This window comes from Scomber japonicus, chromosome 20 (assembly GCF_027409825.1).
Source record: "Scomber japonicus isolate fScoJap1 chromosome 20, fScoJap1.pri, whole genome shotgun sequence".
NCBI classification, from domain to species: Eukaryota; Metazoa; Chordata; class Actinopteri; order Scombriformes; family Scombridae; genus Scomber; species Scomber japonicus.
In genome coordinates this window covers 3972866-3990992 of record NC_070597.1, presented here as the reverse complement: position 1 = coordinate 3990992, position 18127 = coordinate 3972866, and the positions used below count along the sequence as shown (strand labels likewise).

The window sequence follows — 18127 nt, the reverse complement described above, 5'->3', positions numbered from 1 at the left end:
GATTGGGTTGCCGACCCTTTCTGCCCCGGTTGCCGTCTCTCAATTAGAATTGTTTCTACTCTTTATAATTTACTCTTTAGTATTTGTGATTGTATCTAACCTTTGTATTTATGTATAGTTGTTATTTCCATAAATACCGAAATCTATAAAATATCTATGGCGGGAAACCTTTTACAGTGCTGCATACTGCATATGATAATTATTTATTTAGAAAGTAGAACTAAAGTGATTCATTACAAGATGATTAGTGAAAAAAACTCAATTCAATTTCCATTTTGTGAATTTCAAATAAAAGAACAGTCATTTATTTCCTCATTGAAGTTTTCATAAAAATATAGTTAAAATCTCATCTCGTCTCGTGAGCGGAGTGTATCGTCACACCCCTAATGGTTACAGAACCACATAACCACAGCGTCCCTGATTCAACTCTGACTGGAGACCTTTGTTACATTTCATACCCCTCTCTCTCCCCCTTGTTTCCTGTCTACTTCTCCACCATCAGCTGTTAATTACGGCAGAAATACCTCAAAATGATCTAAATAAATAAGATATAGAAGTTTAAAAGGAGGAGTCTCTCTGTTATTGGGTATCACGCCCCTCATAACTCTGTTGACAGTAGAATAATGGATGAAGCTACAGCTAATCTGAATTAGACTCCTCCTGTTTTCCTCTGTCAGATTATTGCTTTCAGCAGTAGCAGCTCATGCTATCAGACCTCAGCTCAGACTACAGAGAACTATAATTATTAACACTGGTCTGAGGTAGGGATGCCCCCTGAAACCTGCTTCTGAACTGGAACCAGTATTAAACTGTTAAAAACCTGAGGTATTTTTAAGGTCAGTTCTTTTTTATTGGATGGTAAAATCTGGTTTTGGGTTGTGCTTGTTTCCATGGAGATATTATTGAGTTCATATTGTGACACTGTTGTAAACATTGTTGTTGATGTCAGCAAACTCTGTATTTTTAACTCTGATACATAAATACATTATAGTCCTGTTGTGGATTCATGACTGTCATTAATTATAATTTTAATACAGTAATAATTTTATTATAATATAAAGAGCTGATAAGATTATTGATAAAGAACCAGATCAATAAGTGGTATTGATAAGAGTAGTAGTATTGATAAAATCCTAATGAAACTGATCCCTAGTGTGAAGTCAGTACATCTGATCATGGTTCTGACACTGAGCTGACAGAGAGCAGCAAACTGCTCTGTTTACACTGTGTTAATACAAATGATGTGACATATGATGTCACTGATGGACTTACCTGAGCAGGTGATCTCCATGATGGACGAAGAGGAACCTGATGATGATACACAGTACCTCAGGTCAGATCCAGACTGAAGACAATGAGAATTGAGCCGCCATATAGCTCTATCTGAGTCTTCATTTCTGTTTCCTGTTGAAACAGCAGAGCCACAGTCCAAATATCTGCATATTATATCTGTTTCCTTCAGGGTCCTGACAGAGTTACTCCTGAAGAAGTCAGAGGAAATCACTGGTGTCCACTCTCCCTGTTTCACCTCCAGTGTACCTGCACAGCGACTGGCTCCTCCCACCAACCTGACAGGCTCTGAACAGAAACAAGAGAGTCATCAGTAAAAGAATAAAGTGAGTTTCATTAGAACAGAAACAAGAGAGTCATCAGTAAAAGAATAAAGTGAGTTTCATTAGAACAGAAATGAAGACAAATCAAAGCTGCAGCTCCTCTTCTACCTGAGCAGGTGAGTCCAACAGCTTTACCAGGTGAGCAGGTTCTTCTAGCTGAGTCTGATCTTCTACAGTCCAGGAGAGCAGACTCATGGCCTCCACACTGGAACTCTTTGGTCCACATTGGAGCCTCCACTTCTCCATAGAGCGCCCCCTGGAGGACTGAAGGAGCCTCACAGCCAAGCTCCCTACAGACCACCTCTGCATCCTGCTGGTCAAAGTCAGCTTCACACACTGAGGACCACGACTGCTCAGACTTCACCTCCAGTCTGCCTGAACACAGACTAGTCCCATTCACCAGCCTGACAGAGTCTGGAGAGAGAGAAGACCATCATTAGTTTTGGGAATGTTTAACTGCAACATTCATACCAATAAAGCTTTGTCTGAATTTGAAGGTAACAACTGATAAAGAGAGAGAGCACATTCATACCCTGACTCAAGTCTTTATCTACAGAAAATAGTTCATGTTATATGTATGATTTTAAAATGTTGTATTCAGGCACCATCTTGTGTTTGAATGTTTCTGTTTTCTACTGAATCTTTATTTTAGATATTTAGATATTTATTTATTGTCATTGCATATAAAACACAACGAAATTTCGTTTGTAGCACCAAAAAAAAAATCAGCATAAATGAAGGTTAAAGTAATAGATAATGCACAGATATGTAACACAATAAAAAATAAATAGCAGGAAAACCTTGCAAGCTTTGTTACATTTCATACCCCTCTCTCTCCCCCTTGTTTCCTGTCTACTTCTCCACCATCAGCTGTTAATTAAGGCAGAAATACCTCAAAATGATCTAAATAAATAAGATGTAGAAGTTTAAAAGGAGGAGTCTCTCTGTTATTAGGTATCACGCCCCTCATAACTCTGTTGACAGTAGAATAATGGATGAAGCTACAGCTAATCTGAATTAGACTCCTCCTGTTTTCCTCTGTCAGATTATTGCTTTTAGCAGTAGCAGCTCATGCTATCAGACCTCAGCTCAGACTACAGAGAACTATAATTATTAACACTGGTCTGAGGTAGGGATGCCCCCTGAAACCTGCTTCTGAACTGGAACCAGTATTAAACTGTTAAAAACCTGAGGTATATTTAAGCTCAGTTCTTTTTTTATTGGATGGTAAAATCTGGTTTTGGGTTGTGCTTGTTACCATGGAGATATTATTGAGTTCATATTGTGACACTGTTGTAAACATTGTTGTTGATGTCAGCAAACTCTGTATTTTTAACTCTGATATATAAATACATTATAGTCCTGTTGTGGATTCATGACTTTCATTAATTATAATTTTAATATAGTAATAATTTTATTATAATATAAAGAGCTGATAAGATTATTGATAAAGAACCAGATCAATAAGTGGTATTGATAAGAGTAGTAGTATTGATAAAATCCTAATGGAACTGATCCCTAGTGTGAAGTCAGTACATCTGATCATGGTTCTGACACTGAGCTGACAGAGAGCAGCAAACTGCTCTGTTTACACTGTGTTAATATAAATGATTAAATACCATATACATACAGTATATTGTAACTCTAAACTGCTACTACTGCTGCTTTCTCTTGTAGTGTGAATATCCTTAAAGGTGCAGATTGTCTCAGTTTGAATCAATGAGCCTCCAGGAACAAGCTAACTTCTCTACCCTTTAGGATGCTGTCGTCCTGGATAAGTTTACAGTTCAGTCCAATGGAAACCACCAACTATCACTGTGACAGAGGAAGGAAAATATTACTGTCAGAGATGATGTCACTGATGGACTTACCTGAGCAGGTGATCTCCACGATGGGGGAAGGAACATCTGGTGTTGATAAACAGACCCTCAGGTCAGATCCCGACTGAAGACAGTCAAAGCTGATCGACCATATAGCTCTATCTGAGTCTTCATTTCTGCTTCTTGTTGAAACAGCAGAGCCACAGTCCAAATATCTACATATTGTATCTGCTTTCTTCAAGGTCCAGAAATGGGAACTCACTGGTGTCCACTCTCCCTGTTTCACCTCCAGTGTACCTGCACAGCGACTGGCTCCTCCCACCAACCTAAGAGGCTCTGACCAGAAACAAGAGAGTCATCAGTAAAAGAATAAAGTGAGTTTCATTAGAACAGAAACAAGAGAGTCATCAGTAAAAGAATAAAGTGAGTTTCATTAGAACAGAAACAAGAGAGTCATCAGTAAAAGAATAAAGTGAGTTTCATTAGAACAGAAACAAGAGAGTCATCAGTAAAAGAATAAAATGAGTTTCATTAGAACAGAAATGAAGACAAATCAAAGCTGCAGCTCCTCTTCTACCTGAGCAGGTTTATGGATTTATGGATCAGCTCAGACTACAGAGAACTATAATTATTAACACTGGTCTGAGGTAGGGATGCCCCCTGAAACCTGCTTTTGAGTGCATCATCTATCCTTCTTTGTTATGAATGAAGGACGTGAATCACTTCTGGGTGATAGATCCTGCGAAGAACTGGGGCTTGTGAAACGAGTATCGCATCATTACAACTATGAACTCACCAAATGCCTCTGTTGACACAATATCCAGAAATGTTCTGATATTTTCAAGGGTTTTGGCAGTCTGCCTTTCACATACAGCAGAAAGAAGGTGCTCAGCCAGCTGTGCATGCAGCACATAGAGTTCCAACACCACTGAGAGACTGTCTAAAGAAAGAACTGGACAGAATAATCATGCTGGGGGTGATTACAAATGTTGATGAACCTATACACTGGGTCAACTCGATGGTAATCACAAAGAAAGAATGGAGAACTTAGAATGTGTATGGACCCGAAAGACCTATATGCACTATCAAATACCTACTCGTGAATAGAACAGAAAGTCTTTATTGTCATTGTACAAAGCACAACGAAATTGAGATGCTGTCTTTAAAGTGCAGAAACAAAAATGTGGCTTTAGGGTAAAAGCTGTTGTGTAATCTATTTGTGTGTACTCTCAATGTCCTGTAGCGTTTGCCTGAGGGCAGCAGCTCAAAGAGCATATGGCAAGCTTTCCTGAAACAGCGGGAACTGTACAGATCTTTCAGGTAGGGGAGGGGAGGGGGTAGCCGATAATCTTCTGGGCTGTGGTGACGACACTCTGGAGCGCTATCCTCTCTGCACCTGTGCAGCTGGAGAACCACACAGACATGCAGTAGGTCAAAATGCTCTCTTTGGAGCAATTGTAAAAGGATACAAGCTATGTTTGTGAGAGTTGGTTATTCCTGAGTACTCTCAGGAAGTACCATCTCTGCTGTGCCTTCTTAATAATAGCAGTGGTGATGATGCTCCAGGTCAGGTCATCCTCTATATGAACGCCCAGAAAGCGGAAGTCTGTGACCCTCTCCACACAGTCCGATGAGCAGGGGCGGAGTGTCTGTTTCTTCTGTAGTCTATGACCAGCTCCTTAGTCTTGGTAGTGTTCAGTGCCATGTTGTTTTCTGTGCACCACACTGACAACTGCTCCACCCGACCCGATATGCAGAATCATTCCCCCCAGAGATGAACCCTATCACAGTAGTATCATCAGCGAACTTGATGATGCTGTTTCTGGAGTGGACGGGGGTGCAGTCATGGGTGTAGAGGGTGTAGAGTAGGGGGCTCAGCACACAGCCTTGAGGGGATCCAGTATTTAGGCTGAGCGCTGAGGAGATGTGGGGGCCTACTCTCACCCTCTGGGATCGGTCAGAGTTGTGCGGGAGGAGGGGTACTTCACGCTGCAGCTGCACACGACCTGAGGGACCGCCACTTTCTCTCTGATGAGACGTCATTCAAAAAAAACCTGTTCATACTGCAGGAACGGTATGATGGCAAATTTTTGTGGTTTTGAAACCGTGACTTTTTCATACCATGGTACAGATGAAGCCATTTCAAAGTTCCCCTGTTTCCTTGATGGCTCCTTGGCTGGTCCCTTACAGGTCCTTGGCTGGCCGATAATGGGCGCAGGGGGGTAATGTGATCCCCCAGCGATGACGTTGTCAATGAGGCCCTGACTGGAAACGCCCCTAAGCTGCCCGAGTGAAAACCAGCTGCAATGCCTCATTTGTCCACGGGGAGGAAAAGACTAGGCTGTCCAACAATTAATCCTGATTAAAATACTAGGCTAAATATTATATAGACTAATATTACTTGTATTCACTTCTATTCTTCTGTATAAAGTCGCCTAATGAAGGGTACAATATAGTTAATCCATTAGAAAGTAAGGATGCAATTGAAGCTGCCGTACATCTGACAGGACACCGTCCGTCACACTCGAAGACACTTAACAATTCCTCTGACTGATCATCACTGTCACTGTCAAACCAAGAAATAGCCCATGAGTCAAACCCAGTCTAGTAATTTAAAACAGGACGCGCCATTTAATACGTAGTATTTCAACGGACGGTGACAACCACAGTGGAGACACAGATACTGGGTTTCCGTTATCCGGTAATTACAGGAAAAACTGTAATTATCCGGTACCTATTTTTTTACATTTCCAGTAAAAATGTCCGGTGAAAATATTCCCTCCAAGCAGTAAGCACAATTTAAATTGTATTAAAATAAAATGTATTTTCAAATGACGAGCTGGGGTTCTGGTTGACTGGTCGGCATTGTAAAGGGTAAATGAGCTTTATTGTCATTATATAATGAATGTACAACAAAATTACAGGTTAGAATGGAGGGATGGATTTAAAAATCTGTGCAATAACAGTATGATTTCACACCATTATTACTTTGTACATAATGTTGCTATTATTTAACTATATTTTTTACTACTATTGTCTGTTTGTTTTGTTGCTTGTGTTCTTAATATTCATTGTTCTGTATTCTTTCTATTGATGCTCTTCTATTTTTTTATTGTCCACTTGCTGCTGCAATGATGTAAATATCCCACCTGTGGGACTAAGTAATATCTTATAACTATTCTGGATTACTCTGGCTAACATTGCATATTTTATGAGTTATTAGTTTTGAGGTATTTGGTCATAAATCCAAATAGATTGACTGTCCACCACTGATGGAGATGTGAGTAACATCCTCCAGCTCCTCCTGGAGGATCAGAGGAGTTCCCAGACCACATGAGATACATTCTCTGTTTTTACCTGATTGGTGATCATCTTCAGCCTGGAGTCCTGGAGAGAAAATCAGACTATTAATATTTATATTGGTGCAGAGCTGTGAACTGAACAAACACTGTGAGGCTTTCCAGCAGCTCAGAGCTCATCTCAGTGAAAACACAGATTATTGAACTCACTCAGGAGTCATTGACCAGTTGACCACTGACCTGCAACGTGGACTACAATATGACTTTAACATCTGTTTTACCAAATATGCCACAGACTGTTATAATTGATATGTTTTCAGTAACCAGAAGATGGAGCTAAAGACCAAGTCAGACTAAATTGTTTGCTCTCTGGTTTGTAAACCTGGAGACTCTGGAGGACAGAGACAGTCAGCTGGACATCTAGAGTAATCATGTTTTCAAACCTATAGTTGGTTTGCTCTGGTTTGAATCAGCTAACATGCTAAAGCTAAATGTAGTTACTTTTTCACATCAGCTGAGGTTAGCTTAGCTGATTAGAAGCTGCTCCCATGTCAGCTTTTGATTCAAGTGAAATTCATCTTATTTTATAAGTTAAATACAAAAATGCATTCAAATGTAAGTGGATTCAAATATCACAAATGGTTCATGAACAGACACAAATACTCAATATAACATGAACTATACAGTTTAATATCCCTGAACAAAGAAAGCAGAAACATGTTTTTGTATATTTCATGTTTCCTCACATTCCTGCTGACTGTGTAAACATAGACTGCAGTATGAGGCACTCTCACTTATTTAGATGTGAATAATAATCGTTAAATAAAGACAAAAAACTGAAGGAAAACAAACGTCTCTAGTGAATGTGTGTGTGTGTGTGTGTGTGTGTGTGTGTGTGTGTGTGTGTGTGTGTGTGTGTGTGTGTGTGTGTATGTATACTTGTCTTCCTCCCTTTTGGGGACAAACCTCAAGTCCCCATCATGTAAATCATGACATCATCACAGTATCTGACAGCTGCAGTCACTTCGTACTTCATAGATTTTACATTTAAAACACTGTTGTCAGGTGAAACCTTGTATCACCAAATGTCACATTTTACCAAAATTTGTTGAAACAAACTTGTTTTGTTTGGATGACAGGATACATTTTGTCATCACAATTTAAGTTATTACAGTTTATATGCTGCTTGTAGCTGTGTTCATGCAGTGGACAGCAGTCACTGAATTCTGTTTCAAATGTGACTCATAAAAATTGAATAAATCAAACAGTTCTTGTTTCTTGCCTCTTGTTTATCATATGATGATGTTGATCAGTGAGGAGTTTTGAGTGGCAGTACATTTAGTAAATGTCAGATTGTGAGCAGTGAGCAGCTCCTCAGAAGCTAACTGATTTTAATGCAGGTTCAGTTAAAAACTGGAGAAACAAAGCAGTTTGCTGAAGTTTGTCATAAAAAGATGTGATGAACAGGAGGAAGAGGAAGCTCCAGTTTAGTCTCATTCTTTAACAATCTATAGCACATGGCACTTTCGCTATTTTAACGGTGGAAAAAATGGTCACTGTGCCAGGCGCATGGTCTAAAAGGGATGGACTTAAGTCCCCTCATTAATCATAGGTGTGTTTTGGGCGAGTGTCATCTCCCATTCCCTTTAATATCCAGGAGCGCTGTCACTTTGGAGGATTGCTATTATAACGGCGCATTTACCCAGCAATGTGTTTCTATAATATAACATGAGTTACTTTTGCTGAAAGGAAAGTTGGCTGATGAGCTGCTAACCTCACATTTACTTCATATAAAGTAAGAATATGGAGATATAACCAACCAGTGTGATGAGTGTAGAGGTGTGTGTGGTTATACTGCAGCAACCTGGTGTCATCAGCTGATTTAATAAACAGTGGCTGTGCGTAATGGCACTGCACTCTGTGCAGCATCAGAGGCTACAGACTTCCATAGGTTGTTAGGAGTGTCCACAACGGTGCTCTCCATTTTTTACTATTAATTCAATCTGATAAATATTATGACTAACTAATATGTATAACATGTATTTTTAATATTTTGATGTACATCATAATATGAATTCACATTGTGGTCCTTTTATTTGTGATGTTTTGTGCACCCACCTATATAGAAGCATATTGGACTCTTGATAATGCTCCCTTATTAACAGTGAAATATGTGCCAGTGACTTTAAACCTGTTTTTTTTTTGTTCAGTAGCACAATCGCTTTGCTTTGCCTCAAAATAGCAACACGCCACTAATGCGCCTAACCACAACTCATTTTGAGACCAACACACCCATAGGTGCACAGACTAGTGCAAGTGCATTTGCTATTTAGATAATGTGGGTGCAGGGTGAGAACCGCCACGCCTGTCATCCGCTGTGCGCCGACCGCAAGATGGGGCCCCTAGAGTTTGTTTTCTTGTTTTTTTACTGATAAAGTTTTCCTTCAGTGAACCTTTGACTTAAATTCAGTATTTTTACAAAGAGGTTTTGAGTCTTTCACACATCCATCATTAAAGCAGAGTCCTACCTGAGCTGCACAGCAACACCAACACCATCAGCAGGGGATCCATGACCAGGTAGACCGTCTGTCTGTGTCTGATGGACTTGATAGCTCTCCTCTGCTGATAACATGATCTGTTTCCTCTCATCTCATCATCCAGGAAATTAGCTGATGAGCTGCTTCTCAGAACTGAAGCCACTAACCACAGGTGGGCAAGATGTTACTGTGATAAGAAGATTGGCAGAGTTACAGGAAGCAGCTCAAGCATGTATACCGGGAGAAAAAAAAAAAGGTGTTTCTGTCCTGTACTTGACAGTAAACATGTTGCTATGGTAACAGATGTCTCCTCTGTAATCTGTACATCAGTTTGTCCTCAGATGCTTCCTGTCACAGAAAATAAATTTAATGTGTGATAAAAAGAGGAAGCTGATGAACTTTTCTCAGTTCATTCTATTCTGAATATATACACACTGTATAATGAGCATGTACCACATTTCACACAAATGCAGAAATAGGCTACTGAAATCACCTAAATAAAATATTATTTTGGAAAATGTAGAAAATAAATCCTAGAGATTAATTTAGTTATTTAGTCTTCTTTTGTTACCAACATGGAAAGAAAGAAAAACCCTCTGTGAGACCATTAACTGTGATTGTCAGACATTCTACATTAAGATGATAACTTATTGTCATATGTTACATACACAAAAATAAATCCACACAGAAACCCTGCAGTATATTAGAAGAAGGACCTCAGAAGTCTAAATTCACTCAGGAGAAATGGACACTGAACAACAAACTGGACACAAAACAAACTGTTTTTTTCCACAAAATCACTCTTGTTCTATATTTACAAATTGCCATTTGATTAAAATGTTAATAAACTAAACTAAATTAAACTTGCATTCTCCCTTATCATGTGTTTGTTTCTCTATATGAATATACACACAACTCAAAATAGCCACTAATCAGAGGCCTGTACTACGAAGCTGGATTAACATACCCAGGATATCTCCATGGGTTGATTTACCCAGACATTCGCAATCATGATAAGCGGTACTACGAAACTGGTTATCAACTCGGTAATTGAACCCAGGGTTTTCCAATCTGGATCTCTGCGCGCTCACATAAAGGGGAGGTGTTTGCAGTGTCTGACCAATCACAAACATGGAGAAACCCTGCAGAGCAGACTACTTTACCATGGAGGAGCAGACAATTATTCTTCAAAAATATGAAGAATTCAAACATCATCCAGACCAAAAGCAACTCTGATGATGCAGCTAAAGCCAGGAAGGAATGCTGGCAGAAAATTGCCGATGCAATGTGTAAATTCATGAGATTATACAATATTAATAAATTGGACAATATACGGACAGCTCTCTGATCACAATGTCACTTTATTACGGCACAGACGTTTGGGGCAGAGCGCTTCCTCAGTGCCCTTCCTTTCATAAGAGACATTAAGTTAGTTTAATATTCAACATTCAAAATACAAACCTATTAACCTTCAACCATTTGAGTGAATGATTTCAAACCAACTGTATTACAGACTAATATCCCTCATGTGCCACAAGGCTTATTTTACAAATATCTTTTCGTCAATTTTTTACAATTACAATAAATAAATATAGTTATTATGCTCCCTGACCCTTTGATCTCAGGATGTCAAACCAACTGTATAATATAAAGAATAATATCCCTCATGTGCCTCAAGGATTATTTTTTAATATATTTTGGTCAATTAAAAAATTGCATCTATCCCTAAAAACTCTTTCTCTATAAGCGCTCCTCTCACGATCCGCGCACCAATGTTGACAGGATCTTATAAGAATGGGCAGGTCAATTTCTAAGAGAACTGATTGGTCAGGAGGTGGTGCCTTTGTACTCGTTGATCTCTTATCCAGAACATAACCTGCTCCGGAGCAGGTTAGCCGTTCAGCATGAGTTACCATGGTGATTTACCCCGGTAAGAAGTGAACCAGCGTCGTAGTACGGAAAACCCAGAGTTAACCCTGAAGTTACCTCGTTAAGAAAAAATCCAGCTTCGTAGTACAGGCCTCAGGTATTAATTCACAATTGCTAACGTTAGTGTTGTTAGCACCAACGGCTATAAACGGCTACCAATGCTAGCGGTTGCTAATGGCCGCTAACGCTAGCACCGTTCGCCCCCACGGCTATTAACAGCCACCAACGGTTGTCAACATTAGCGGTAGCTAACTGCTGCTAACGCTAGCGCTAACGTTTTTTTTGTTTTTTTCTGCTTCTTTTCAGTGAATATTGCTATATTTACAACAAACTGGTTTAAATTAAAACTCACCGGGATTTTCCTACGGCAGAAAGAGCAGCAGTAGTGTGACTGCTCCAGGTTTAGCTCTCTTTCAAATCAACTTGATTCAAAACACTCTGGGTTCAGCTCAACTGTCCGGTTGTCTGGATCAGCTGCTGCTTTGACAGCGGGTGACAGGCTTTTATGGTCTGTGTCTCTGGTACAGCGGTTATTTATCTAAATACATTTTAAAATTATTATTATTTTTTATTATTAATTAATTTTATTATTAAAATCAAACCCACATAAATTCACTTCTCTCTAATCAATTTTCTAAATTATCCAATTTATTTTATTTCACTGTTTTGGTAACCGGGGGTTACATAGTGTTTTCCTTTTGGTTCTGAATTTCTGAAAAGAGAAGCGATAAAGTGAGTCAGCTATGGCGTTTTTATAGCCGGGTATGTGATGTGCTTGTATGGTGAACTGTTGTTGTACTGACACGAGAGTGAGCTTTCACATGAAAGGCATTATATCTGAACTACCTCTGTTAATGATTTAACCATTTGCCACTGAAGTAGCCGCCGATGGAAGGGGCTACGTCTGTGTACAATTCAATATCTCTGGGCCTGGAAACAGTCATTGTAAACGCCATTCCAAGTAGACAGAAACAGGTGCCACAGTTTTAATTCCTTCCATGCATCCCTTGTCCAGTGTGATGTGGTTGTGGAGGGATGGAATGGACATGGCTATGTTGAGATGTGTAAGGCCTTTGGGAATGATACAGATGGCATAGTTGGGGTGGCCTAACACAGAAAGCAGCTGGCATTTTGTCCACTGGGGAGCCAGGAGGAAGTTGGAAAGTGCCACCTAATGCCTTTTCCCATTTAGTACGTACTGACAAACCCTTACACAAGCCAAATTGGGCACATTTGTCAAGAGTCACGAATATCGCTTTCTGATATAAGCGCAACATTTTAAGTGCCAAGATGATATGTTACGGTTGGGGGTCAAACTGGGAGGTGCGAGGGCCCCGTTCGACACTGCTTGCAGTTTCCTGCAGTACAACTCACATTTGCCCAAATATCATAAATCATAACTCACTTCAGTCGTTCATATGTTGACTTTGTATATTAAAACAAAATCAGAAAGTGAGTTCTCAGAGTTCTGTCTATCATTTTAACATGATAGGATCTTGATATTTACATTAAGTGCGATTTTGACAATTAAAAGGGATCCTCCACCCAAAAAAAATAAAATAATCTCTCTTTTCAGGTGTAATTATGCTCTTTATTAATGCAGCAGCACCATCATGTAGTCTTAAGGTTTATTAGTTAAAGACAAAGATGCATGTTTGGTTTCAGAAGTTTATTTCCTGCATTAAAACACATCTGAATTAAAACTGAGTAATTATGATAGAATTGGTTTATTGTGCCTTTACATAAAAATGCTGTTTAAATATCTGAATTATAACTACTTAAATTATTACTTTCAAAGTTACCTGATAGCATCTGACAGATAATAATGTATTTATTTGCATCTTTATTACAAATAACATTTTAGAAAAGCAGACAAACTCACTCATATAAAGGATGAATTACTTATTTTGGACACTAGATGTTCTTCCAGCAAAGTAAGCATGTTATTAACAACCTTTTTTTGTGTGTTTTTAGTAAATAACTGCTAACAACAGTCGCCACATCGCCTCAATCCTTCATCAACAAGAGGAAGAGGAGGAGTGAAGGTAGATCTGGTTTCTCCGCTTCCTTCTTGTCTCATCTTCAACCCAATCTGGAGTTCAGCTGAACCAAAACACAACTCTTATTTCTTTGGTTTCTTCTCCATCTTCACCATGTTGGAGAACTCTGTGAGGCAGCGATAGAGACACGTGAGTTACCAAACCTGGATTCTCCAAAGTTAAACAGTTTCCATCTAAATTAAACACAAATATTAACCAAATATCCAAATTATCTGCAAAATAAAAATGTAAAATGAAAACAGTCTGTGGTGCTGTGTTCCCAGTCTGGACCATTAAACCAACAAGACAAACTTTAAAAACCAAAAACATGACAAATATGATATTTAAGTTTGTTTTGTGTGTTAATTTTGATTTTTAAAGATCCTTGGTGATGCAGAATGACAGTATAAGTGAATGAAATGGATGCATGTATGTATGTATTTACTACTTTAACAACTGCAGTATGTTGATATTATGATTGAAGCACATTTGAACTGTGCTGTGCTCATCAGCTGTTATCAGAGCCTTTAAAATCAGCTGTACTGAGATCAGACATCAGAGGAATCAGTTGCTGTCTTTGCATTTCTATTAAATATATGATATAAGAGTTTATCTGTGCAGCAAGCTTCCCGTCAGGCATGAAGAGTTACTATCTGCTGACTCTCAGTGGTGAATGTGGGTCATTGCATCAACAGAGAGGAGGAAAAAATGATGTACTGTAGAAGATGCACATCCAGAATAAAAAACTCAGTGCTGGACCAAGAAAACTAAATCTAAGGCAGAAGAGAGTCCGCACACTGCAGCTCCCAATGCAGGTATTATTAATCAAGAGTGATGATTCAAGCCTTCTGTTCTTCTTCAGACTAAAACAAGAATGTATATTCACCATATTAAATAGATTGAGGCTCAGGTCATCTGACTGAGTCCCACTCTATATTTACAGGTGTATAAGTGTAAAGAAGATCATACAACAAATCATAATAGCAGTACTGTAAAACATAAGAAAACATTAAATGTGATAAACGAAAAATATATATCTATAATAAAATATATATATGTACAAATGAGCCATAGATATATAGATGGGACCCCCAAAGCACAATAGCAAAACATCAGGTAATATAACCATCACCTAGATTTAAAAAACAGAGGCTCCTCTGTATATTATATAAGAAAAGATATCCCTCACTTTTAACATTAAGAACAAAATATATAAATCCACATTACACACAGAGCCAAGTAATGGACCATACACAATGTCACAGCTGAGATTTATAGATATGAGATAAGCAGAGAGTATGAAAAAGTAAAAATGACTTTCACCTCTGTAGTCGATGCGTCCGTCTCCGTCCGTGTCCACAGACTGGATCACGGCCTCCGCCTCTTCATCAGAGAGCGGAGCTGACGGAGTCGCAGACGGCACAGTGGACAAAATGTATCTGAAACAATATTAAAGTCATAATCTTTATCAGTGTTAATGACTTTAGATGTTTAATGAGTCTTTTTTTAAAAATTGTATTTCACTGATCTGCTGCTCCAACACAAAGAGGCATTATTTAGTTTTTATGCTTCGACTCTGCAGGTCTGATGCAACTCTCAACTCTTTTATATCAACACTTCACACCTTTGTGTTTGCCACCACTGCTCCTTTTATTCAATTATATTTGGGACTTTCTTCCTTCTGGCTAAAGCAAGTTTATTTCAAAAGGGAAATATGACAAATTAAATTGCAACCAGTAAAACTTTTATTGCTGCAGGTATTTTCATCAGTCAAGACTTAAAACTCATTATAATGCAGAAACAGCATTATCCTATAAGATGGTTTCTGTATAGTTAAAACTTGTGTGCATGATTGTATTGTCTTGTAATGAGGATGCTCCAAAGTTTCAATTTAAAGCATGATTTCTTGCAGCAGGTTTTATGTATTTACACAAATAGCCACTAGATGGCAGCATAGAAATGTCTTTTATATCTGGAGCCTATTTCAGTTTAGTTCAGCTGAAGGAAAGTCTTAAACATCCAGTTTCTCAAAAGGGAATTTTGAAATGGCAACTAGTAAAACTTTTATTGCTGCAGGTATTTTCATCAGTCAAGACTTAAAACTGATTATAATGCAGAGACAGCATTATCCTATAAGATGGTTTCTGTATATTTAAAACTTGTGTGCATGGTTGTATTGTTTTGTAACGTTACTGCTCCAAAGTTTAAATGTAAAGCAGGATTTCTTGCAGCAGAATTCATGTATTTACACAAATAGCCACTAGATGGCAGCATAGGAATGTCTTTTATTACTGCAGCCAATTACAAAGATTTCTGTTTTAGTTTAGTTCAGCTGAAGGAAAGTCTTAAACATCCAGTTTCTCAAAAGGGAATTTTGAAATGGCAACCAGTAAAACTTTTATTGCTGCAGGTATTTTCATCAGTCAAGACTTAAAACTGATTATAATGCAGAGACAGTGTTATCCTATAAGATGGTTTCTGTATATTTAAAACTTGTGTGCATGGTTGTATTGTTTTGTAATGATGATGCTCCAAAGTTTAAATTTAAAGCAGGATTTCTTGCAGCAGAATTCATGTATTTACACAAATAGCCACTAGATGGCAGCATAGGAATGTCTTTTATTACTGCAGCCAATTACAAAGATTTCTATTTTAGTTTAGTTCAGCTGAAGGAAAGTCTTAAACATCCAGTTTCTCAAAAGGGAATTTTGAAATTGCAACCAGTAAAACATTTATTACTGCAGGTATTTTCTCAGTCAAGACTTAAAACTCATTATAATGCAGAGACAGCATCATCCTATAAGATGGTTTCTGTATATTTATATATTTGTGTGCATGGTTGTATTGTTTTGTAATGACGATGCTCCAAAGTTTAAATTTAAAGCAGGATTTCTTGCAGCAGAATTCATGTATTTACACAAATAGCCACTAGATGGCAGCATAGGAATGTTTTTTTATTACTGGAGCCTGTTACAAAGATTTCTGTTTTAGTTTAGTTCAACTGAAGGAAAGTCTTAAACATCCACTTGTAAATTTAACATATATATAAACTATTAATATATATTTATTTCTACTTTCAGCTGTGGAAACTACACATTAGGTGCTGAGTATAGACAGCATAGACTTCTTATTAGGATTAATTTACAGAATATTATATATGTGTGGAAAGGCGATATTCCACTAATATATAATATCTATAAATTAATCCCACTAAGGAGTATTATGTGTGTTTTTAAAAGCCAAATGTTTCTTATTCCCCTAAAAAACTATTATTAAAAACACACTGAAGAGCCACAGTGATGGCAGAAATACTCATTAGATTACTAAATGTGTAAAAGTAGTAGCTGTGTCAGTAATCTAGTATTTCTAAAATAAATAAATAAATAAATAAAAACAACAACTATGTGTTTGTGAGCTGTTCTTAAAGATTTAGGAAGGAAAGCTGAAGACAACCTCGTCATTAGATTTGGGAAGATAATATAGAGTAACACCAGATTTATCCTTTAAATCCTTTAACTCCTTATACACTTTTTTTATTATTCTCTCTTTTTATGTTATTTATTTATTATTTTCTCTTATTTATTTAAACTTTTTTTAAACTGTTTTTTAATCATTCTTATACTCTCTTGTTGTATTTTATTTTATTATCATTCTACACATTTTATCTTTTTATTGATTTAATTTATCAGTTTTTCTTTTGTCTTTTAATCTCTTTAAAGCTAGTTTTAGTCTATTCAACTGTATCTCTTATATTTCATTTTACTTTATTGTATTTTTAAGCTATTTAAACCTATTTTTTTATTCTAACTTTTAATCAACTTTTCTCTTTTTCTCTCTTATTTTTATTTATTTATTTATCATCTATTTTCTCTTATTTTACTTTATTTAAATTTGTCATATTTGTCTTGCGTGCATTGGTCTTTTTCTGCTCCTTCATCAGTTTTTATGCCTTTTTCTTCATCTTGTCCTCAGTCCACACTTGTTCTGTCTTATTATCAGCTCGTCAATCAGCTGTTCAGCACTTTGAACTACATTAACCTGAATGAAAGCTGCTCTATTAATAAAGTCTAATTGATTTATTGATAAATGAGATCCTACTTGATCTCGTTCCACTCTATGTAGCCGCTGCCGTCCTTGTCGAGCATGGCGAAGGCTTTCTTTATGGCCTCCTCTCTCTCCTCTGATGTCTTGAACTGCCTCATGTACTCCAGAAACCTGTTGTAATTGAAGCTTCCTGCGCCGGATCACAAAAAAGATGACATCATGCAGTGAAATCATCATCATGAGTCATTGGTGAGCATCTCCTCATTCATCAAACCGGTCGATTTAATGCATGACTGCCATGTAACACACACACACACACACACCCTGCGTTCTCATCCCCAGCGGCATGCGGTCGATGTCCTGCTCTGAGAGGGATGCGCCCATCGCCACGGCAACCTTCTTCACCTGCGGGCGGAAGTCGTCCTCCATGTTTTCCAGGTGGATCCCGCTAGCTGGAGATCAAGAGACGAATATTCAGACAGTTCCACAAGGAAATATTATCTTTTTTACTCATTTGTCTACATCAGGGGAGTCAAACTCATCTTCATTCAAGGGCCACATACAGCCCAATTTGATCTTATGTGGGCCGGTGCATTGAAGGAAGGAAGGAAGGAAGGAAGGAAGGAAGGAAGGATGGAAGGAAGAAAGAAAGGAAGGAAGAGAAGACAGGATGAAAAGATGGAAGGACGAAAGGGAGGATTGAAGGAAGGGAGGAAGGAATGAAAGATGGAAGAAAGGAAGAAAGAAAGGAAGGAAGAGAAGACAGGATGAAAAGATGGAAGGACGAAAGGGAGGATTGAAGGAAGGAAAGATTGAAGGAAGGAAAGAAGGAAGGAAAGATTGAAG

General features: G+C 38.0%; 2 protein-coding genes across 2 annotated transcripts; both read right to left on the bottom strand.

The window, feature by feature from the left end:
• Window positions 1-745: 745 nt before the first annotated feature.
• Window positions 746-2024, bottom strand: LOC128381850 (scavenger receptor cysteine-rich type 1 protein M130-like). Its single transcript, XM_053341876.1, has 4 exons — window positions 1722-2024; window positions 1426-1578; window positions 1273-1308; window positions 746-792 (listed from the first exon to the last, which is right to left on the bottom strand). Exons 1-4 carry the CDS (start codon window positions 1837-1839, stop codon window positions 746-748), a joined length of 354 nt encoding a protein of 117 aa, XP_053197851.1. The 5' UTR covers window positions 1840-2024.
• An 11296-nt stretch (window positions 2025-13320) lies between these two features.
• LOC128381479 (parvalbumin-like EF-hand-containing protein) lies at window positions 13321-17710 on the bottom strand. Its single transcript, XM_053341499.1, has 4 exons — window positions 17605-17710; window positions 17336-17471; window positions 14561-14676; window positions 13321-13364 (listed from the first exon to the last, which is right to left on the bottom strand). The coding sequence occupies exons 1-4, from the start codon at window positions 17708-17710 to the stop codon at window positions 13321-13323; spliced, it is 402 nt and encodes a 133-aa protein (XP_053197474.1).
• Window positions 17711-18127: the final 417 nt, after the last annotated feature.